At 75.5% G+C, this 21,344-nt stretch overlaps 1 protein-coding gene across 2 annotated transcripts; it reads right to left on the bottom strand.

Annotated features, from left to right (window-relative positions):
* Positions 1 to 64: 64 nt before the first annotated feature.
* On the bottom strand, positions 65 to 21,336 carry SLC4A2 (solute carrier family 4 member 2). 2 transcript variants are annotated; one of them, XM_072855014.1, is made up of 24 exons: positions 21,070 to 21,336; positions 20,207 to 20,281; positions 12,068 to 12,212; positions 8,406 to 8,580; positions 8,050 to 8,285; positions 7,747 to 7,859; positions 7,395 to 7,621; positions 6,501 to 6,637; positions 6,117 to 6,297; positions 5,895 to 6,030; positions 5,563 to 5,743; positions 5,316 to 5,430; positions 5,013 to 5,197; positions 4,699 to 4,912; positions 4,370 to 4,591; positions 4,057 to 4,205; positions 3,630 to 3,824; positions 3,322 to 3,561; positions 3,097 to 3,186; positions 2,564 to 2,730; positions 2,018 to 2,271; positions 1,525 to 1,694; positions 1,044 to 1,217; positions 65 to 911 (listed from the first exon to the last, which is right to left on the bottom strand). In XM_072855014.1, exons 3-24 carry the CDS (start codon positions 12,125 to 12,127, stop codon positions 831 to 833), a joined length of 3,702 nt encoding a protein of 1,233 aa, XP_072711115.1. In that variant the 5' UTR covers positions 12,128 to 12,212; positions 20,207 to 20,281; positions 21,070 to 21,336; the 3' UTR covers positions 65 to 830. The 2 variants fall into 2 exon arrangements, with proteins under 2 accessions (XP_072711115.1, XP_072711114.1); XM_072855013.1 differs by having other exon boundaries at positions 7,747 to 7,871; positions 21,070 to 21,335.
* Positions 21,337 to 21,344: the final 8 nt, after the last annotated feature.

Here is a 21,344-nt window from a genome sequence, read left to right as displayed (position 1 = left end):
AGCCGGGAGGAGGGGGGTGCTTGGGAAGTGGGGGTTAACTTTACAATAAAACTGGTGAAAAGTGTGCAAAGTCCGTTCTGTTTATTAGTACAAGGCAGCGGCCGGCCCACAGCCCCTGCCCGGCCTGGGCCTGGCACAAGGCGGCCCCCGCGCCCCCACCCCGGCAGCCCAGGGCGCTGCCCCCCAGCTCTCCGCCCTGCGGGGGGACGGGCGGGTGCCCTCGGCCCAGCACCCGGCCCTGGCAGCGCGCGGTGCCCGGGGTGCTGCTGCCTGCAGCCCTGCCCTCGCGCAGCCGCGGCACGGGCAGGGGTGCACGGGGCTCACCCCGCCCCAGCGCCTCCGGCCTCAGCCGCCTCGGCACCCGCAGCCTGGCATGCTCGTTATAAAGCTGTTTATTGCCATTTAAATTACTCTGTTAAATAAAACACCGTGGGATTTAGGAAACGCCTGATTGTCTGGTGGGAGCCCAGGGCCTGGCTGGGGGCTGCGGAGGGGCTGGGGCAGGGCCAGGACCTGCAGCTCTGCTGGGGGGCGACCGGGGGGGGGGGGAGGGGCTTTGCCCCATGGCGTGGTCAGGACATGCCCGAGGGGGACCGAAGGCACGGCCCTGTACTGCGTGGGAGGGGTGCGGGGGTTCCCCGGCGGGGCGAGGTTGTGAGCCAGCGTCTCTTTGGCAGGTGTCCCCCCGAAGGCACGGGGAGCGCGGGGTGCCCGTCCCCGGCTGGGCACGGCTGCGCAGCCGCTGTCCCCGTCCCCGTGCAGGGCGGCAGCACGGGGGCCTGGCCGTCCCCGGCCCCGTGGCCGCGGGCGGCTTGCTGGCTAGCACGTGGTCACACCGGCATCGGCATTTCGTTGTACTCGTCCACGCCTTCCCGCTCGTCGAAGATGGGCTCGGCCTCGTCCGCGTCCAGCTGCGGGGAGATGGTGGCTGAGCGGGCAGCGAGGGGCTCCCCCTCCCTCGCCGCCCACCTGCATGGGTCCAGCCATCAGGGCCCCCGGCCACGAGCACCCACGGGGACGAGGGACACGGAGCGGGTACTTACACACTTCATCTCGCGGTCGGTGAAGATGCGGCTCAGCAGGCACATGCGGAGTGGCACCGTGAGGATGAGGATGAAGGGGAAGGCCAGGGAGGCCACTGTGGACATGACGGCCCAGAGCACGGCCAGACACGCCAGCTGCAGCCCAGTGAAGAGGTGCATGCGCAGCGTGCGCACCTGCGCGGGGACAGGCGTCAGTGCTGGGGGCACACGCGCGCTGGACCCCTGCGTCCCCCTCCCACCGCAGGCACGGCCTGCCCCAGCGGCACCCCCCACCCAGGGCACGGCTCCCCACAGCCCTGCCGGGGTCCGGCCTCTCCCGAGGAACCGCCCTGTCCCCCCCGAGCCCCCTAAACGAGGCCGTGCCAGAGTCCGTCCCGCAGACGCCCTGGTGCCCTGAGCCCAAGGGTGCCCTAGGCTGGCTGCCGCCACGGACGAGGGTCCCATCCCCCCGCGGGACCCCCCCAGGGCCCCCCCCCCCCACCTTTTTGACGTAGGTGACGTCGGGGTGGTGCTTGGGGGGCATCAACAGCAGCTGCAGGCGCTCGTAGAACTGGATGCCGTTGAGGGAGGTGACGCCCATGTAGAGGAAGATCCCGAAGAGCACGGCCAGCGGGATCTGCCGCAGCAGGTCCCCGATAACGATGGACAGGCCTGGGCCAGAGCAGGGTCAGCCATGGTGCCTGGGGAGGGGGTGCCCAGGGCCCCGGCTGGGGCCGGGGCTCACAACAGCCCCGCAGCCCCACTCCTCCCTGCCCGGGCACCCAGTGCCTGGGGAGGGTCCTGCGTCACTGGTGTCCATGTGGGACAGGACGACAAGGCCAGCTTGGCCAGGGCTTGGGGCACCCCAAGCCCTTGTGGGCCCAGCCCCCCTCCCCATGCACCCCCACACCTCCCCAGGGCTGCCCAGCCCCCCATGGCCATGCAGGACGGAGCAGGGCTGGCGGGGGACCCAGAGCGGGCAGGGCTGGACCTACCAACGAGCACGGCCACCAGCAGCCCAGTGACCCGCTGCTCCTTCACCTCCTGGATCTTGGGCTTGTCCCCAGGCGCCACAGCCTTGCTCATGACGGTGAGGGCGTTGGCGTGCGTGACGGAGCGCACCGTGGCCGCGGCGAGCCACGGCAGCCCGAACAGCGCGAAGAAGCCACCCATGGCCACGATGAGCAGGAGGTCAAGGTGGAACCCAGAGCCCTTCTGCAGCATCCGCTCCTTCTTGCTGATGATCAGCCTGGGCACAAGGGCAGACGGTCGGCATGGCTCGACAGGGCTTGGCACGGCACGGCACTGCAAAGCTTCGCATGGCACAGCACGGCACTGCACAGCTTGGCACAGCTCGGCATGACACGGCACGGCTTGGCACAGCACGGCACAGCTCAGCATTGCACGGCACAGTACAGCACAGCTTGACACAGCGTGGCACAGCTTGGCACAGCTCAGCGTGGCACACCCTGCCCCACTCGTGCCCCGCTCATGCCCCGCACGGCCCTGCTGGGCCCCCAGCCCTGCCCCGCTGCGCTCACGTGGTGATCTGCGTCTCCATGAAGATGAGAATGAAGACGAGGATGGCGGGGAGGCCGCTGGCCACCATCATCCAGACAGGGAAGTCGCTCTTCTCACCCAGGGGGTTGATCACCCAGCCCCGCTTGTCCTGGGCCGTCACCGAGAACCCGCTGGGCACACTCAGCTTCTGCGGGGAGGAGGCGAGAAACGCTGGGGTGGGGGTACTGGCTCTGCCTCCCGGCGCACGGCTCCTCCAGAGCGAGGGGTGCCACAGGGAGCGGGGCGAGCCACGGAGGCCCCGGGACCCGCCGCAACTGGACGCAAAGGGCTCCCGGCAAAGCCGGGAGAGGAAAGATGAGATGCCAGGAGCCGGAGGCGGCCAAGCGCCGTGGCAGCCGTGGTGGGGACAGACAGTGCCACACACGCTGGGGGCAGCTGACCTGCAGCCGGGACGGTGGCAAGCGAGCAGCACCAGGCCCGGGCAGCGCCAGGGCCCTGCAGGAGGGGGCGGGGCGGGGGGCTCCTGCCCGAGGGGGGCTGTTTGGGTGCTGACCTGCGTGTAGGTGTCCTGGATGCTGTAGTCCACCAGCACCATCACCAGGATGGCAATGGGCACCCCGAAGTCCCCGATGAGCCGCCGGATCTGAGGGAAGAGCAGCGTCAGCCCGGCCCCAGCCCCACCGCCCGGCCCCCCCCAGCTCAGCCCTGCCCCCCAAAGCTGGGCTCACCCCAGGGCCCCACGCAGCGCCCACGCCGCCGTCCCGCCTGCCCCACGCACCCGTCCGGGGAAGAACCGGCTGTTCTTGAACTTGCGCAGGAAGAAGGCGATGAAGAAGGTGCCGGCCATGAGCACCAGCGAGAGCAGCGCCGTGTTGGGCTGCCCCGTCACCTTGGCTGCGGCGCGGCCGGCCGTGCCGTTGGCCAGGGCCGCGCTGGTGTTCCTCCACGCCTCTGCCTCCGCGCCCGCGCCCGTGCCGTTCGCCCGCAGGCAGCCGTGCAGGGGGTGCTCCTGGAAGATCTGCGGCAGCACGGTGCTCAGGCCGGTCCTGCCCCGCGGACCCCCCAGCCCCAGCCCCGCCAGCTCACCTTGGCCAGCTTGGAGAAGGTCTCGTAGATGAAGATGAGGGAGATGAGGAAGGCAAAGATCTCCTGGGTGAAGCGGGAGACGAAGCGCACCAGGAAGCTGCCCTCGAAGGCCACCATGACCAGCACGATGAGGATGAGCCAGAAGCCGATCCAGACACGCCCCACCAGGTACTCCAGCTCGTTGGACGTGCAGAACTGCCGATGCCACGTGGACAGACAGACAGACAGGCAGAGGGACAGGCAGGCGTCAGCAGGAGGGACGGCCGCAGGGCTGGGGCAGAGCCCCGGGCAGTGGGGCAGAGCCCCGGGCAGTGGGGCAGGGAGGGCCCTCGCAGGAGCAGTGGGGCCAGGGGGGATGTCTGCCCCACAGCACCCGGGAATGTCCCCCCACCCTGCTCCTGCCCACGGAGGCTCGCCCTGCTCTCACCGTGAAGAAAGCCTCCTCAAAGACGAGCAGGGGCCCCGAGAAGCCGATGATGAGCAGGGGCTGGGCACCCAGCAGGCAGAAGAGCACGCCCTGCAGCGACGTGGAGATGATCAGCTCAGACACCCCGATCAGGTCCTGCGTCTTCTCCCCTGCGGGCAGGACAGGCTCAGGCACACCCGGTGGGACGGGGGCCTTCGTCCCCGGCGTCACAGCCGACGGCAGCTCCCACCCGCTCCCTCCCGCAGCGCACGCACGGGGCAGCACACGGCACTCGCCCAGCCCGCCCCGGCAGCGCCGTGCCCCCGGCACTCACCCAGCAGCCCTCCAAAGGTGATGGCCGGTGACAGCGCGGCGAAGTAGATGAAGATGACGGCCGCAATGCACTGGGGGTTCAGCGCATCCCTGAAGTCGCTCAGGTACTTGGGGTACCGCCGCCGCACGTCCCGGATCAATCCCCCAAAGGGCCGGCCCGTGCGCCGCAGAGGGTCATCCTCCTCCTCGCCCTCGCCCTCCACCACCTTCAGCTTTAGCAGCGCTGCACCCGGCGGACAGACAGATGGACGGACAGTGAGACCCTGCCAGACGGGTGCCCCCACCCAGACCCTGCCCCAATCCCGCCCCGCTCCCGGGCCCCGCCGGCACCTTTCTCCTCGGGGGACTTGGGCTCCAGCAGCAGCCGCCGCTCCTGCTCCTCCCTCTTCTTCAGCATCTCGCGCTGGAAGTGGGCGACGCTGCGCAGCAGCTCCTCACCCTGCACCTCGGAGGGCGGCAGCACCACGCTGCAGTCCAGGAACTCGTTGATGGCATTGAGGAGGTCGTGGCGGTCATCGGCCAGGTACGCGGCCTCGTGGAATTGCTGGCAGGGCGACAGCGGGGTCAGAGCGCCCGTCCGCAGGCACCGCGGGGCCCCGAGCCCGGCCGTGGGGGCACGGCCCTGGCAGGGACGCAGCGCTCACCTTGTCGGACATGAGGGTGGAGATGGAGCGTCCGATCTCGTGGTAGTCCATGTGGGTGCTGCTGGGTCCCAGCAGCACGAAGAGGAACCGCACGGGGACGGGCACCTCCAGCACCGAGTCCAGCTCCACCGCCTCCTGCAGCCGCACGAAGGCCATGGTGGGCTGGTCCAGGAACTCCACGCAGCCTAGGGGGCACAGGGGTCACTGTGGGGCTCGCTGGGTCACCATGGGGTGCAGGAGGTCGCTGCAGGAGCCTGGCACGCAGTCCTCAACCCTCCCCACCCCTCCGCCACCTCTCCGTACCCACAAGCACCACCGTGGCCTCGGCGTTGTCCGGGATCTTCTCCAGCAGCTTCAGCTCGTGCTTGGACTTGGAGCGAGTGATGCCGGCCGGGGGCGTGGGGGTGAGGACCTCCCTCTGCGGGGACAGAGCGCGCAGCAAGGCTGGGGTCAGGGCTCCTCCCGAGGATGAGGAGCCGCAGCAGGCTGGGAGGAAGGCACGGGCAGAGGGCTGGGGACGGTGCGGCGCGGCCGCGGGAGCCAGGCTCACCTCCCGCTCCACGTCGACCCGCGTGTCGTGCTCCGCGGCATGGCCGGCGATGAGGGGCTCGGTGACAGCCGGCTCGCTGCCCTCGGCCACGTGATTGGTGCTGTGGTGGTGCACGAGCAGGGAGCCCAGGCTGCCGGCCGAGATGTTTCGGGGGAAGAAGTCCTTCTCGTCGCTCGGGTGGCTGCGGGACAAAGCCAGGGCTGTCCGTGGTGGCCCGACGGGAGAGCGGCCGGCAGCCTGGCACAGCCATCCCTGCCGTCACACTGCACACTGGTGGCCCCGGGGACAGCGCTGTCCCCGTGGCTGCGGGGAGCAGAGGGGAGCACGCTCACCTGTGCTTGAGCAGCAGCGCCCGCAGCACGTTGGCGCGGTCCTCGGCCCGGATCTGGTCGGTGATGACCATCTGCTCCACCACCTGGTGAGCCACCCCCGGCAGCGTCTTCTGGTCCAGGTCGAGGAGCACAGCCCCTGGGCGAGGGAGGGGGGGGCTGAGGGGAGCAGGGCCGGGGACCCCTCCCTGTGCGGGACCCGTGGGGCCGGCCCCGCCTCCCTACCGTGGGACAGGGTCTTGCGCAGCTCCAGGAGGCTGCGGAAGGACAGGGAGGCCACGTGCGGCTTGCCCCAGCGGTCCGTCTCCTCCTCCACGTCCTCCTCAAACTTGATCCAGCGCGCCGTCTCCTTCCACTGCAGCTCCTGGTTCTTGTCCACCACCAGCTCGTTCAGCTCCACGAACACCTGCCCGCACAGCCAGGTCAGCACCGAGACGGCGGGGGGACCCCCCACGGCGACGGGGCCGTGCGCAGGCAGCCCCCCTCTGCAGTGCCCCGAGCGAGACGCGCCTGCCCAGCCGCTCTCCCAGTCCCGTGCCGTGCCCCGGCTCCTCCGCTGCGCCGGGACCCCCAGCCCTGCCCGCCCCCCTGGGCGCCGGGACCCCGCACCTCGTGGGGCTGCCGGTCCTGCTTGCGGGGCCGCGTGCTGGGCTCCTTGTGGTCCTTGCTGATGTGGACCACCTGCGCCTTGGCGCTCTTCCGGACAAGGTGTCGGCGCACCCCCGGCACGTCCTCGAAGCGGTGACCTGCCGGAGACGGGGAGGACAGCGATGGCGGCAGGTGGGCAACCTGCAGAGCTCACAGCCCTGCCCCCCGAGCCCCGGCACCAGGCAGCCCAGGGGAGCCGGGGGCTGGCAGCCCGCCCGGGGCAGCTCGGAGCAGAGGGGCCTGAGCCAGGGCCGGGCAAGGACCACCACAGCCCCACGGTGTGCGAGTGCGGCCGGACGGCACTCAGCGTGGTGAGGGGTGACGAGGTCTGTGTGCTGGCGAGTGCTACGGCACCAGGGGGGTTGCCCGTTGGCTGCTCCTCTGGCGCCAGGGCTGGCGGTGACGAGCAGGAGCTGAAGTGGCTCCTCGCACCGGGGCCACCATTACCCCCCGTGCCAAAGGCTGCGCGTGCCCGTCGGCACGCGGGGTCTCTGCAGGCAGCGCTCCCTGGGGAGCTCCGCGGCAGAAGCGTCACCCGCCGCCCTGGGAGTCCCCAAGCTGCAAATCGCCGGGGGCTGGCGAGCACCCAGGGGAGGCACCGCCGGCAGCACCGCCTCCAGCTCCAGCCGCCCCGGGCACCGGCTCCTGGCTGCACTCCACGTGGGCGCAGACCTGGCCCGTCCCCGGTGCCCCGGGAGAGGTTCCCCTGCGGCCGTACTCGGCGCCTGGAGCGGGGCCAGAGCCTGCGCCCAGCCTGGCTCTGCTGCAGCCGCGGGGTGACCCGGCACTGCCGGCTCCTACCGTGCCGATGCGCTGCCAGCGCGGCCCCTGGGGCACAGGGCGCCCCTCACTCACTTTTCATGTAGTCCAGGTCGGCCGAGGCCAGCGTCTGGGCCTCCGACTCATCTGTCGGCATCTTCTGGTACCGGGCCTGCTCCACGCCCGTCATGCTGCCGATGCGCCGCCGCTCGTGCAGGTTGTAGCTCCGGTGCCCCGGCTGCGACTTGGGAACGGGGCGACCGGGGGAGCCAGCCTCGGCAGCGGCCGCTCCCTCCGCCGAACCTCCCTCCTCCTCATCAGGGCTGCGAGGCAGGCAGCTGAGCTCAGAGCCGTGGGGCAGCCGGAGGGGCTGCCTGCCCCCGAGCGCCCCAGCCCCGTCCAAGCCCTGGGCGAGCCCCAGCGCTGCCCGGCCCCGGCCCCTGCTCACCTGCCTGCCTGGGCTTCCCTGGGGGACGCGGACCCACGGGGCTCCGGGGGGGAGCCGGGCAGCGCCGCGGGGGCCGCCGGCTCCTCTGCCCGGCGGTCGGTCACCTCGTCCTCCTGCAGGAAGAACTGAGACAGGGCATGGGAGGAACCGGCTGCCGTGGAGCCATGTCCCTTGGCCACAGGTGCCACCGGCTCCGGCTCCTCTCCAGCTCCCAGCGCCCCGGCCGTGCCCAGCCACCTGCCCCGAGAGCCCCCAGAGCGGGGGGGGCACAGCACGGCCGCCCGCACCCAGCCCTGCCCTCACCTGCACCGCCTCGGGCAGGCCGGGCTGCAGGAGCTCCTCCGCTGACCGCTCCGTCTCCGTGTCGCACGCCTCGTCCTCATCCTCTTCGGCCTCCTCGATGGTGGGGGTCTCGCCAGGGACCGAGGTGCGGCGGTGCTTCTTCTTGCCCTTTTTCGGCACTCCCTTCTTGCGGCGGGTGTCGGGGGGCAGGTGCGTGGAGAGCGGGTGGTGGATGTGGTGGGACGACTGGCGGTGGTCTGCGGAGGACAGGGAGGGGTTGGTGCCCTGCCTGCCTGCCACCTGCCCGCTGCCTGCCCGCTGCCTGCCCGCTGCCTGCCCGCTGCTTGCCTGCCCGCTGCCCCCCGGGCCCCACTCACACTCAAAGTCCTCCTCGCCGTAGCTGCGCCCGGCCTCCTCCGCGTTGCGGGGGTGTGCATCGCACAGGATCTCCTCGAAGCGCTCCACGCCCAGCGCCTTGTTCAGGTCCTTCTCCTCCTCCTCCTCCTCCTCCCCGAACGCGGGCGAGCTGGCGCCCAGCGCTTCCTGCTCGGGCTGCGGGCCGGCAGCGGGGCTGAGCGGGCGCTGGGCGCTGCCGGCACTGCCGCCAGCTCCCAGCGCTCCCCGGTCACGCGGCCCCACACGGTGGGCGCCCTGGATGGATGGTGCCTCTCCGGGATCCCCAAAGGCCCTGCACCCAAGGGACGTGCCCCCCGGCGCGCCGTGGGCCGTGCACCCCGGCTGCGCCCCTGGGCTGGGCGCCCACCGCGCCGTTTGCGCCCAGCGCACCCCGCGCCCCCCAGCCTCCGCGCTGCGCCCCAGTGCCGCGCTCTCCCCGCGGGTGGCCCGGCACCCCGCCGCCCTGTCCCCGGCGCAGCCCGACCCGGCATCCCCAGCGCCGGGCCCTGGTGCCGCGCTCCCCCCGTGTACCCCCAGTATCCCCAGCGCCCTGCTCCCCCGCGCAGCCCTGGCCCGGCATCCCCGGCGCCGTGCCCCCCCCCGCCCGCGCCCCCCCACCCCGGGGCCGTGCTCCCCCGCCAGCCCGGCCCCCGCACCCCAGCGCCGTGCCCTGTGCCGTGCCCCCGCCACGTACCCCCGGCCCTGCGCCCGCGGTGCCCCGGTGCCGTGCCCCCGGTGCCGTGCCCCCGGTGCCGTGCCCCCGTCCCCGCGCCGCCGGGTGCTGCCGGTGCGCCCCAGCGGTGGGTGCCAGCCGGGGTGCGCGGGGTGGGCTCCTGGGCTGGGGGGGGGGGGGGGCGAGGGGGCTGCGAGCGCGGGGTGCGGGGCTGCGGGGGTGCAGGGGGCACAGGGGTGCGGGGCCGGGGCGCGGGGCTGCGGGGGTGCGGGATGCGGGGCGGCGGGGCGGGGGCGCGGGGGTGGGGGGTGCGGGGGGCGCGTCCCGCCCGGCCGGTCCTACCTGAGTCATGGCGGAGCCGCGCTCCCGCCGCAGCTCCCGCAGCGCTTTATCGGGGCGGCGCGGCCCGGCCCGGCCGGGGACGGGGCCGGGGCCGGGGCCGGGGGCGGGGGCGGGGGCGGGGGGGCGGCTCCTTCCCCGGCCTCGCCAAATATTGACGGAGCCGCCCCGCGCCCGCCTCAAGGTGACAGCGGCCCGCAGAGGGCACGGGCTGCGCCCGCAGCATCGGGCCGCGCCGGCCCCCCCCCCCCCCGGCCGGGCTCCGGCCCCCCGGGATGCTCCGACCGCCGGCAGCGCCCCGATCCCCGCCCCCGCACCGACCCCCGGCAATGCACCGACCCCGGCAATGCACCGACCCCGCCCCCGGCAAGGCACCGATCTCCTCCGGTAACGCACGGGTCCCCGCCGCCGGTAACGCGCGGCCCCCGGCAACGCACCGAGCCCCCGGCAATGCGCGGACCCCCTCCCCCCAGGAAGGCACCGACCCCCCCGGCAGCGCACGGCCCCCGCCGGGCTGCAGGGCCCCCGCACCGACCCCCCTCCGCTGGCGCACGGGCCCCGGGAACGCAGCGGGGGGACTCGGCCGGCGGCCCCGCACCCCGGCCCCGGTGCGCGTTGCCCCCCCCCGTGCTGCACGGGTCGGGTCGGGTCGGGTCGGGTCGGGCTGCGCCGCCACCCCCCGGTAACACACGGCTTCTCCCCGGTAACGTGCTCCCCGGCCAGGCAGGAACTTTGCTCCCCCCGGCCCCGCTACCGACACCCCGGCCCCCCGCCACAGCCCCCAGAGCTGCCCGCAGCGCTCAGCTGGGGGGACGGTCCCTGCCCTGCCCCGGCCACCCCCCCATAACCCCCGGGGATGGGGCAGGCCCCAGAGCCCCCCCAGGTGGGGGGACGTGGGGTTGGGGGCACCCGGAGGGGAGCGACAGGGAGGACGGTGGCCCCCAGATGTGGCAGGGCGCTGGGGGGGGGACGACGGGGGACGGGGGGGCACCCCGGGCACCTTCCCCTGCCAGGGTGGCGAGTGCCGGGCCCTGCCCGCCAGGACACCCCCCGGCACTGGCGGGGGGGGCTGCCAGCCTCCCTGGGGACAGCCCGGCACCCTGAGCCGGTGCCCCATGGCACGCGCCCGGCCAGGGCTATGCCACAGCCCCCCCGTCCCCGCACCCCCCAGCCCGGCACATCCCGGTCCAGATGTCGTGTCCTTGGGCAGAGCCGTGGTCCCCTGGCCCCCGTCCCCACCACGCGGTGACCCCAAAGCCCCCAGGCCCTGCCCGGGGTGGGGTACCGCAGCGGGGGTGACGGGGAGCAGGCAGACCCGTGCCGTCCCATCACGCCCACCACCCACGGCATCGAGGCCCCCACGTGACGACGGCAGCATCAGGCCACGTCCTCTGCCCGCATCCCCCCGGCTCCTGCCACGTCCTCTCCGCCGGCCCGCGACCCCCTTCCGACACCCCACAGCCCTCCCAGATGCTCCCGCCACAGCCCAGCGCCCGCAGCGCTGCACCCCGCAAACCCGTCCTCCAGCCCCGGCAGCGCCCCGGCCGCTCCCACGGCACCTGGCAAGGCAGGCCCCTGCCAGCCCCCAAACCTCCATGCCCAGACCCCTCCGCACCCCGGTGCCCTGCCCCCAGGATCCCGCCAGCCCCAAAGTGACCTTGGACTCCCCATCTGCTGCCCACGCCGCAGCCACGCCGCGCATCCCTGCCTCCCCCGTGGCCCGGCTCCTCTGGCCCCCGGTGACCGCACCCTGGCCCTGCCCGCGGTGACGCCCAGGACCCCCTCACTGAACCCGCCCCACCCCCGGCCCGGCGTCACCGAGTGCCTGCGTCCCCACGTGTGCGTGCCACAGCCCGGGAGGCCGTGCCGGGGGTCAGTGGGGCTGAGCTGCTCCCGAGCCGGCACCCCGTCCCAGGGCAATGCCCCGCGTCCCTGCACGCCCGGCACGCTCCCTCGCCCGCGGGACGGGGGTCCCCTGCTCCCTCGCCCGCGGGACGGGGGTCCCATGCTGCCTCGCCCGGGCCCAGCTTCGGCCCTGGGACAGGTGGGGACGGGTGCCCCCGACCGGGTGCCGGGGGGGACGAGGGACCTGTCAGCCCCGCAGCCCGGGCAAGGCCACGGCTTACCCGGGAGCCCAGGAGGAAATCCATGGGTGGCGGAGACACAGGGAAGGGGCCGCAGGTCCCATCCCCGGTCACGTGCGCGGCGATGGCGGCTCGCCCAACGGCACCAGGCAGTCGCGCGGCCCGATGCAAAGGGTTAATCATTAACTGCTCCCCGGCAGCCCCGCGAACCCACACGGCAGCTGTGCGGCACTGGCACCGCTGGCACCGCGCACAGCTGAGGCAGGCGAGCGGCACCGGCAGAGCCGGCGGCCCCGGCCCGACGCGCCCCGGCAGCACCTGCCTCGAGGGCACCCACTGCCCCGGCGCGGCTGGCTCAGCCTGCCCCAGGCTGGCTGCTGCGGGGCGCAGCTCTGCCCCGCGGCCACGCAACGGGGCACCAGCCCACGGCGCAGCGTGGCGGGAGGGCTGTGCCGTGGCACCCCTCGCCCGGCCAGGCGGCGGCAGGGGGTACGGCCCCGCCGTCCCCCCCCGGCAGCCGTGGGGCCGTGCCCGCCGCAGCACTTACGCTCTGGAAGGCGGAGGAGACGATGTGGTGGATCTCGGAGGACACCTGGGAGTGGGCCATGGCGCTGGCGCGGCGCCCCGGGATGGCCGGCTTAGCCCTTCTCCTTCTCACGGGGGCTCAGGGGACCGTGTCGGGGCAGCATAACCTGGGGGCAGAGAGGGGTGCTCAGGTGCGCGGCCGGCGCTCCCACGGGCAGCGGCGATGCCCTGAGGGGCCGCGCGGCTGCCGGCCGCCCCCTTCCCCCAGGCACCGGGTGCCACCGCCGCCTCCGGGGCAGAGCCGCGGGCAGGGGGTCGGGGGCTGCCCCTCCTCAGCTGCCCGGGGACCGGGGCGGGGGGAGGCGCAGGCAGGGCTGGCCCCGGAGCTGGCTGCGGGCTGGTTTGTCTTGGCCGCCGGTGGGAGCGGGAGAGCAGGGGCCAAGACAAACGCCGGGAGGGGAGCGGAGCCGGGGCAGCGGGACGGGACCCAGCCCCCCCCCCCTCTCCGGCAGGACCCTGGGCACGCACCCAGTCCTGCGGTGCGCAGGCAGGGAGCCAGACCCCGGGGGGCACCAGCAGTGACTGCCCCCCAGACAGACACCCGGTGACTGACCCCCCACCCCCCCCCCCTCAGCCCTGTGAGCCCCCCAGCACCCCCATCCCGGCCCCCCACACCTGCCCACCGGCCATCTTCGCCACACACTTGCCCCTCGGCAGCTCCCCGGGCACCAGGCTGACCCCTCCGGCACCGGTGTGCCGGGTTTATTGCCGTGGGAGATGGCCCCACGTGACGGCTGGGACCAAGGAGGGTGGTGACGGATGACTGCGTCTCACATGGGTGGCTCACCGTCACCATCCTCGTCACCATCACCGGCACCCCTCCCGCCATGCCGTCCCCCACGGGCAACCTGGCTTGCAAGCACAGTGGCCCCGGTCAGGCTCGAGGAGCCGCGGCCTCGGCGGACACCGAGGCCGCGGCTCCTCGAGCCTGGCCGCGGCACTGGATCGTACCTTCTCCTAGGTTTGGCGCTACCCAGCTCCGGCTGCTCCCTAATCCCCGCTCCCCATGCGGGGCCGGAGCCAGCACATCCACATTCCAGCCGAGCGAGCGCAGATTAGCCGGCCTGCCACGCTGCTCTCCCGGGGCGCCCGCCAAGCCGCAGCCAGCAGCTGAAACTCCCCCCGCTACTCGGGATGGGGACCCCCCCAACCCGTGCACCCCGTAAGTGCCGTGCCCGAGGGGGGCTGCCTGCAGCCCCTCGCTGTGGCAGGGGTAGCAGGGAGCCGATCCGGCACAGCTCCAGTCTCACCAGTGGACCTGCCCGACCCAGCAGGGCTGGAACTGGGAGGGGGGAATGCGCCGGCGCCTCTGTTCCCGCCCCCCCCCCCGCCCCCGATGGAGCCAGGACCCCCAAACTGCCTTTGCTGGGTGACTCGAGAGTGGTGCCGAGGGATCCCCTCCCGGCACGGGGCACCCAGCACCCCGTGTGCCTGGGGTCCCCTGCGGCTGTGTCCCCCCCAGCCCCAAGGACCGCTACCAGCAAGAGGGGTGCCGGGGGCTCCTCGGTGCCAGCGAGAGCGGCTGCCGGGAGCGGGGGGCTCCGGGGCACGGGGCAGAGCCCACGGGGAGGGTCAGCGGCGTCGAGCGACCAGCCAGGCGCAGCCAGCGCCTTCGCCCCGTCCCAGCTGCACCACGGGGGTCCCGCCGGCGCCACGCCTGGGCCGAGCTCCCCGCAGGACGGTGGCCCCATCCCACCCATCCCGGGGAGGCGGCGCTGGGCCACCACGGCCGGCAGGTGCCAGGGCTCCGGCGCAGGAAGGCACTCGCCGCTCCCAGCCCTAAGCAGCTTTTTGGGTTTAATCCCGTTGGCAGCTCGCAGGGATTAGAGCCCCAGGAACACACTTGGGATTGTTCTCGGGGAACGCTGAGCTGGGAAGTGGCCCTGAGCCGCGCTCTCACCGGCTCTCAGCGCGGGGGAGCCAGGTGCCGGCCCCAGCACCGCCTGCGGGCAGCCGGCTGCCTGCCCCTTGCCTGAAACTGGGGGGGCTCCCGGCACCCTGCCCCACCGGCCCCTTGCCCCAGGCTTTGGCGGTGCCACCACGGGGACCCGGCAGGACGGTGGAGGGCGGGCGGGCGAGCTGGCGGTGCCAGGCCCAGCCGCGCAGGGGACACGCGGCGCCTGGGAGCCTGTGGCCTGACCCTGCTGGAAAGGGTGACGGGCACCCGGGGGGGGGGGGACACGACACTTCTGCTTTCCGTGGTGGCGGCTGAGTCACCCGGCAGGCACGGCTAGGCGGCCGGCCAGGAACGGCTCAGCAGCTCGTGCCAGCCCTCCAGAGAGGAGCCCGCGAGCCAGCCCGTGCCGGGAGCTCCCACGGCTGCCCTGGGCACCGCGCTGGGTCGGCACCCGCCTGCCCTGTGGCCGGCCCTGCTTCCCAGGGACCTGCTGCACCCCGGCACGGGGGCACGGCGGGGGGACGGGTCCGCCGACCCCACCGCCGCCCTGCTGGCGTCGGCGCTCTGCGCTGCGCCGCTCACCCGCGTGGCTCCAGGCATCGGCACGGCGGCGGTGCCGCCGCCTCGCCACGCTCCGGGCCCAGCCACGGGGCAGGAGGGTCGCGGCCGTGTGCTCCGGCCGCGCCGCGCGGGGCCAGGCCGGCAGGTGGGCCGGGGCGGCAGCAGCGCCCGTGGCAGCGCCAGCCCCACCGCGCCTCGCTGCGCCCCGCGTGCGGCCTCCCCGGGCCGGCAGCGCAGCACAATGGCCCCTTGTGCGAGGGAACAGGCCGCTCCGATAAGCAGGGCAGGTCCGCAGATAGGGCCGCAGGCTGCCAACGCCGCGCCGCGCCGCTAATTACCGGCTGGCTCCGATCAGCGCCTGTGCGCGAGCCGGCTCGGCGGCTCCCGCCGGTGCCGGAGTTGCATTCCTGGGACCGGCCCCGGCCTGCCCGCCTGATCCGCTGAGGTGATTAGAGGGCCTGGCCCCGGCCCCGCGCCGTGGGGGCTGCCCCACAGGGCCCTCGCGCCCCCGGCCCCTCTCCCGCCCCGGGCCCCGCCGCCAGCACCCACCGGCACCGCGCGGGCCTGGAGGGGAGGCCGGCCCGGTGGCGGGTTGAGCAAGGCGGGAAGTGAGGCAACGCGGCCGCCAGCCCTCCCGCGGCCGGGGCGGCCACATCCTGGGCCGCCTGTCCGCGCCGGGGCGGCCCGTCCGCAGCACGGACCCAAAACCCTGCGAAGGGGGACGGGACGGGGAGAAGGGGGGCCCTGCGGCGGCAGGGGCCGGCCAGAGCCCGGCCGCCCGCTCCGCCGTGCCCGTGCCGCCGGCAGCGCTTGTGCCTCCTCGCACCGCGACACCCGGGCTGGGGACGGGCCAGCAGCGGCAACGGTGCCGGGAGCGGGTCCCCGACGCGAGATCAGCACACGCTCGCACGTGCCGTGCACCCTTGTGCCCACAGCCGTGGGCAGGCGAGGCTGACAGTGACCGCCGTGCCGTGACCCAGGTCACGAACCAGAGCCACATCTGCAGCCCCCACCCCCCCCGTGCACCGTCTGGCTGACACCGCAGGGATGGAGAACACACCGCATCCCTCGCCGTCTTCCCACTGGCAGCCACCCCCAGGAACTCCTTGTGCCCAATTTCCAGGCAAAATTGCGGCAGGGTGAGCCTGGCGCCGGGCAGGCTGCGCCCATCACGCCAGGTGGACGTGCCCCGCGCTCCCCAGCCTGCCCCGTACGGCAAGGCCGCGCTCCGGCCCCGCAAAAGGGGGGAGCGAGGGGCCCCGGCCACACCACCCCCCCGCCCCGCAGCCCAGCCCAGGGGTGGTGATGGCTGCCCCGGGGGAGCTCTGTGCCCCCCAGGCCCGTGCCCCCATTCTCCCGCTGCCACCTCTACCCGCTGCGATGCTGCACCGGCTCCTCGACCAGGGCTGGGGACGCCAGCGCAGGAGACCCTGCCCTGCGCCGGGGGCTCGCCAGAGTCTGTCCCGCTGCGGCGCGGGGTCCTGGAGCACCCAGAGGCGCACGGCCACGGCGCTCAGCTGCCGTGGGGTGACACTCGCTGCCCGCAGCCCGGCAGGACGGGCTCCCCTCGCTGCCCGCCGCCATCGGGAGCATAGCCCGCAGATGCTGCCCAGACGCGGAGCCACGGCCAGCACCCGCCGCGGCTCCTCGGCCACAGCCGGCCCCCCAGGCCCGCGCCGCAGCTGCGGAGGGGAGCAGAGCCCCATCCCTGCGTGCCACGCAGGCCCGCTGCCTGCACGGACCCTCACCACGGCAGGGACTGCCCGGACCCCGGGCTCCTGCCGGGACGCTTCCTCGGGCACGGCCCGGTGCACGCCAGCGGGAGGGAGAGGGTGATCTGGCACGGCCACGCTCGCCCCGCTGCTCCTCGGGGCGCTCACGACCCAGGTGTGGGAGCCACGAGCAACCCCGGCAGCGCCGCCCCGGCACCGGCACCAGCACCCGCACCAGCACCCGGTCCCCCGCGGGCAGCACCCCGAGGCAGAGCTGCGTCCGCACCCTGACGGTGCCCCGGCTCCGCCGCAGTGCCAGGCAGCTCTGGCACGCGCCGCCGGCACTCGTGGTGGCCGTGCGCCGGCCTCCCACCCGCACGGGCAGGGCACGATCCCCAGCTCCCCGCACCCCGAAACGGAGCGCAGCGCCGAGGGGGAGCCCAGCGGCGTGTGCCAGCTCCCCTGCCCAGCCCCGAGGGCTCGAGGGCAGGAGACCACCCAGAGCCCCCAGCAGCCCCTCGCGTCCCGGGCGGCAGCCGCGCCAAGGGCCGCAGGCGGCCGAAGGCGGGGGGCTCACGGACAGGGGGTGCAGCCCCCCCTTCCCTCCCCCCCGCCCCCCCCCGCAGCCGGGAAGCCCCGGGGGGGGCTCCGCGGGGTCCGCACGGACAGGGCCGGCTGCTCCTGCTCCGCCGCTCCCTCCTGCCCAGCTCACCTGGCTGTGCCGGGAGACCCCCGGGAGACCCCGCCGCCCCCAGCGCCTCCCGGACGCCCCCGTGGGGGCCCGCACCCCCCCCATCGCCGCAGCAGACACCGCGGGACGGAGCAGGGCCGGGCCCACGCCACCCGCGGCACGGCTCCCGCCCCGGCAGAGGTTTTCTAGACACTGCAACTTCAGAAGCCGCCACCAAAAATATCCTCCCCCCCAGCACCCCCGCCCCGCGACCTCGAAACCGCCGGATCCGGGAGATGAATCACAGCGCTGCGCGGTTCCGCGCCCACGCCCACGCCGGTGCCACCGCCACCGCCGCGCCCAGGGACCGGCAGGCGGGGTGGGCACGGCCGCGGGGAGCGGGGCTGCCCACGGACCCCGCCGGACGCGGCCCGGCGCTGTGCCCCCGCCCCCCCCCGCCGCCCCCCCCGCTCGGCCCGGCCCTGGAGGGACCGGCACCCCCGGAGGCTCCTGCGCCCCGGCCGGCGGCCCCCGCTGCTGCCCCCGGCCCAGCCCCGGGGAGGGGCGGGCGCGGCTGCCTCCCCCTGCGCCCGCCGCCCCGGTGCCACCCCGGACGTGCACCGGCGCTGCCCCCTGCTCCCCGGCGGCGGCCGGGGGGTGGGGGGGGGGGGTCCCGGCCGCGGGCAGGGGCCGGGCGCAGCCCCCACTCCGCACCCCACCCCAACGCCGGCACCCGCGGCAGGGCCGGGGGCCGCACGCCCACCCGCCGCGGCTGCCCGGAGCCCCGGGAGGCGTGAGCCCGGCCGTGCCGCTGCCTGTGCCCCGCCGGCCCGGCGCGGGCGGGCGGCTCTGCCCCACTCACCCCATCGCCCGCCGGCCCGGCGAGGCTGCGGCTCCCGCCGCGCTCCCGCTCCGCCTTCCTGGGGAGGCTGCCGGGCGCCTGCCCCGCCGGCGGGCCACCCCCCCCCGCCCCCCGCCCCGGGACGGGGACCGGGACCGGGGCCGGGACCTGCCCCCGCGGGAGGCCAAGCGGGGCCCTCGGCGCGGCCGGGCCCTCGGCCAGCGCGGCCCCTCCGGCTCCCGCCCCCGCGGGCCGAGCCCCTGCCCGCCGCCGGGCCGGAGCAGGGCCGGGGCAGCAGGCGGCCGCGCTCTCCCCGCCGCACCGCGGGCTGCCGAGCGGCAGCGGCCGCTGGACACCGGCGCGGGAGAAAAAAAAAATGGGCAGCGGCAGCGGCAGCGGCAGCGGCAAGAGCCTTTGTCTCGGCAAGCCCGCACCGGGCCGCCGCATCCAAACAGAGCGGCGGTGCCAAGCCCCAGAACGGCTCCTCGGGCAGCCCCACCTCTGCGCCGCGGCTCCCGCCGGGCACGGGGCAGCCAGCGGCGAGCACCGGCAGCCGGGAGCGGGCGAGTGCCCCGCGGAGCTAGCCGGCCCGGCGGGGACACGGGGACGGACGGACGGACGGACCCCGGGGGGGGGGACACACACGACACGGACGTGGCCCCACGGCCCCAGGAGCGCGGGCGAGAGCAGGCGCCGGGGGCTTCGCCTGCGCGGGCGCGGGGCTCGGGGTCCTGCGAGGGGACGGGCACCGGGACACGCCGGGCGAGGGCTGTGGGGCGGGCAGACGTGGGGCAGAGAGCGAGGGGGAGCTGGTGACGGCCCCAGCCCCCCCGCCGGCCTCGGCGCCCCTGGCAAGCCCCAGCGCGGCGTCCTCAGGCAGGCGGCCCGGGCCCTGCGGCCGCCCGGGCCCCGCTAATGACAGGGCTGCGCTTACGGGGACCGCGCCAAGGACCGCGGCCAGACCCCCCCACCCCCCCGCCCCCCACCCCGCAACTGGGCACGGGGACCGGCCGGGCGGCGGCTCCCACGGCCCCCTCCCTTCCGCAGGCCAGGCCGGGATCCCTGGGCAAGGGGTCACCGCCGCGGGGCTGGGCCACTGCCCCCCCGGTCCCGTCCCTGGGGCGTTGCAGGGGACGGGGGCGGCAGGAGCGTCCCCCATCCCCTCTGTCCCCTGCAACGTCCCTGCCCGCCCCGGGGACCCCCGAGCCCACCCCGTGACACTCTCGCTGCTCTCGCTGCGGCGGCGCAGAGCAAAGCAGGGCGGCGAGAGGCTGCACGGCCGCGGGACGTCCCTCACCGGTGCGGGGACCCCCGAGAGCCGGCCCCGCCGCACGCCTTCACCTACAGACACTGTCAGCAGCATCCCTCGGGAGGGCACACGTGGCCGGGTGGGACCCCGCACCTGCCAGGGACAGGCAGGGGGGCAGCGGGCAGCAAGGCAGGAGGCGGCCGGAATCCTCCCACCGCGGCGCGGGGCAGCACCCGGGGGCTGGGGAGCAGCGAGGGGGCGCGGGGCAGAGCCCACCCGGCGCAGCCCCTGCCCGGGCTCGGGGCCAGGCCTGCCCGTGGCTCCCGGGAGGAGGCCATGCCCCGCGGGGGCCGGGGCGGAAGGGCTGCCCGTGGGGAGGCGCAGGCGCCAGTGCCGGGAGGGTTGTTGGGGTGATCAAATCCCACGCTCGTGGCAGCCGCTTGAAGCGGTGCAGCGACCCCGAAGGGCACGTCAGCGGGGCTGGGCGGCCGCCACCGGCCTCGGGGCTGATCCCCCGGCGGGACCCTGCAGCCCGTTCCCAGAGCCGCTGAGGGCCGGGGGACCTCCACCGAGCCCCCGACACAATTCCTCCCCCGGAGCGATCCCGTCTCCCGACACCACATCGGAGACCGGGGGTGCCTCCAGCAGCAGAGGCGTGTGGCAGCCCCGTCCATCCCTGGGGAGCGGCTCTGCCCACGTCCCTGCCTGCACCAAGCGGCTCAGGGGCAGCCATAGGCGCCGCGTCCCCTGGGACCTGCTGCCCCCCCTGCCCTGGGGACCCAACTCAGGGCAGTGCAGTCCCCGCTCCGGGGCCGTGGGAGCCCACGCCAGCACGTGAGTGGGAGAGCAGCGGGGCTGGACACGTGCCTGGTGTTGCTCAACCCCTAGCAGCGTTTCGCAAGTGGACAGCGCAGCTCGCCATCCGGCACGGCACATGGTGGCTCCTGGCAAGCGGCACGCTGGGTGGGCGCGAAGCCCTCGGCAGCAGCTCTGCGCCACGAGGCAGGGCCACCCGTAGGGACGCACCGGGACGGGGCAGAGCCGCAGGACGCTCCCTCCGCTCGGCCCTCCCGCCCCTCGCCCCACGGGCCGGCGGGTGCGGGATGGCTGCGGCCAGCTGGCCAACAGGGCCGCACACACCGGGGCCGCTCCCCGGCCCCGCGTTTCTCACCTGCCGAGGGTCGCTGTCAGGCTCAGGAGCCGGGAGGGAAGGGCATGGAGCTGCCTCGCGTCGCTCCGGTACCCGCTGGAAAATAAAAAGACGCCAAGGGCTGAAGCACGGCAGCGGTGCGATCCCAGCTCTCCCAGCTCCCACGGTGTCCTGGGGCAACCGCCGCCCCGAAAGCCGCGTCCGGCACGGGAACGCTGCCAGGGCCACGCAGGAACACCGTCGTGCACGGCCCTGGCCCCGGCGGTGCAGCCGGCGGAGGCAGCGGGGCGGCGGGAAGGGGCCGAGGCGCGATGCCCCGGCCGGCAGAGCCGCGGGAGCCGGGTGCGGGTTGGCGGGAGGGGGGTCCGGGGGGTCCGGGGGGGGGATGCCAGCAGGCGGGGGTGCCGCTTCCTCCCCAGCCGAGGGAGCCGGGGGACCCAGGAGCGCGTGCTGGGCGTCACGGAGCCCTGCGGCCCCTGCCCGTGACCCCCGGGCTCCCCCATCCCACGGCCGGGCCCAGCCGGGGGATCCCGGAGGCAGCAGCGGGGGGAAGCGGGGCCGCGGCCCGGCTGGGACCCGGTGCCCCGCGAGGAGCCGCCGGGCCGGTGCAGCGCCGCGGGGTCTGGTCCTGGGCCGGGGCTCCCGCGACGGGTCGGGTCGGGTGGGGTCGGGACGGGACGGGACGGAGGGAGGAGGAGGGGAGGGAAGCGGCGGGAGCGGCGTGCGGGGCATGGCGGGGAGGGAGCGGGGGACGGGGACGGCGCCGGCGGGGCACGGGCGGGACCGGCCGGGAGGGCAGCACCGGGACCGGCCCGGCCCCGCCGCCTCCGGCGGGCGCCAGCGCGGCTCCGTCTCCCGCTCCCGCTCCCGGCCCCGCCGCTTACCGGAGAGTCCCGCCGTGCCGGGCGGGTCTGCGCGGCCCCGCGGGGCGGAGCGGGAGCGGCAGCGGGAGCGCGCCGGGGCGGGGCGGGGCGGCACCGGGCGGGTCCGCAGCGGTCCCGGCACCATCCCCGGCGGGCGCGGTCGCCGTCCCCCCCGCGGGCCCCGCAGGGGACCCCGCCGCGGCCGGGCCCGGTGCCGGGGTGGCCCGGGGCGGGGCGGGGGGACCCGGGGATCGAACCCGGACCCGCGGCGGGCGGAGGCGGGGGGGGGCCGGGAA

The sequence above is a fragment of the Ciconia boyciana genome, chromosome 2 (genome assembly GCF_034638445.1).
Source record: "Ciconia boyciana chromosome 2, ASM3463844v1, whole genome shotgun sequence".
In the NCBI taxonomy this organism is placed as follows: Eukaryota; Metazoa; Chordata; class Aves; order Ciconiiformes; family Ciconiidae; genus Ciconia; species Ciconia boyciana.
Note: the sequence above shows the minus strand (reverse complement) of the source record. Positions and strands in the feature narration are given on the sequence as shown.

Coding starts and splice junctions, on each gene's coding strand:
- SLC4A2 (XM_072855013.1), bottom strand. CDS start 12,127: ATGGCCCACTCCCAGGTGTCCTCCGAGATCCACCACATCGTCTCCTCC. Junction 6,298..6,500: donor AGGACCGGCAGCCCCACGAG/GTGCGGGGTCCC, acceptor CTGTGCGGGCAG/GTGTTCGTGGAGCTGAACGA. Junction 4,592..4,698: donor CAAGTCCCCCGAGGAGAAAG/GTGCCGGCGGGG, acceptor CGCCGGGTGCAG/CGCTGCTAAAGCTGAAGGTG.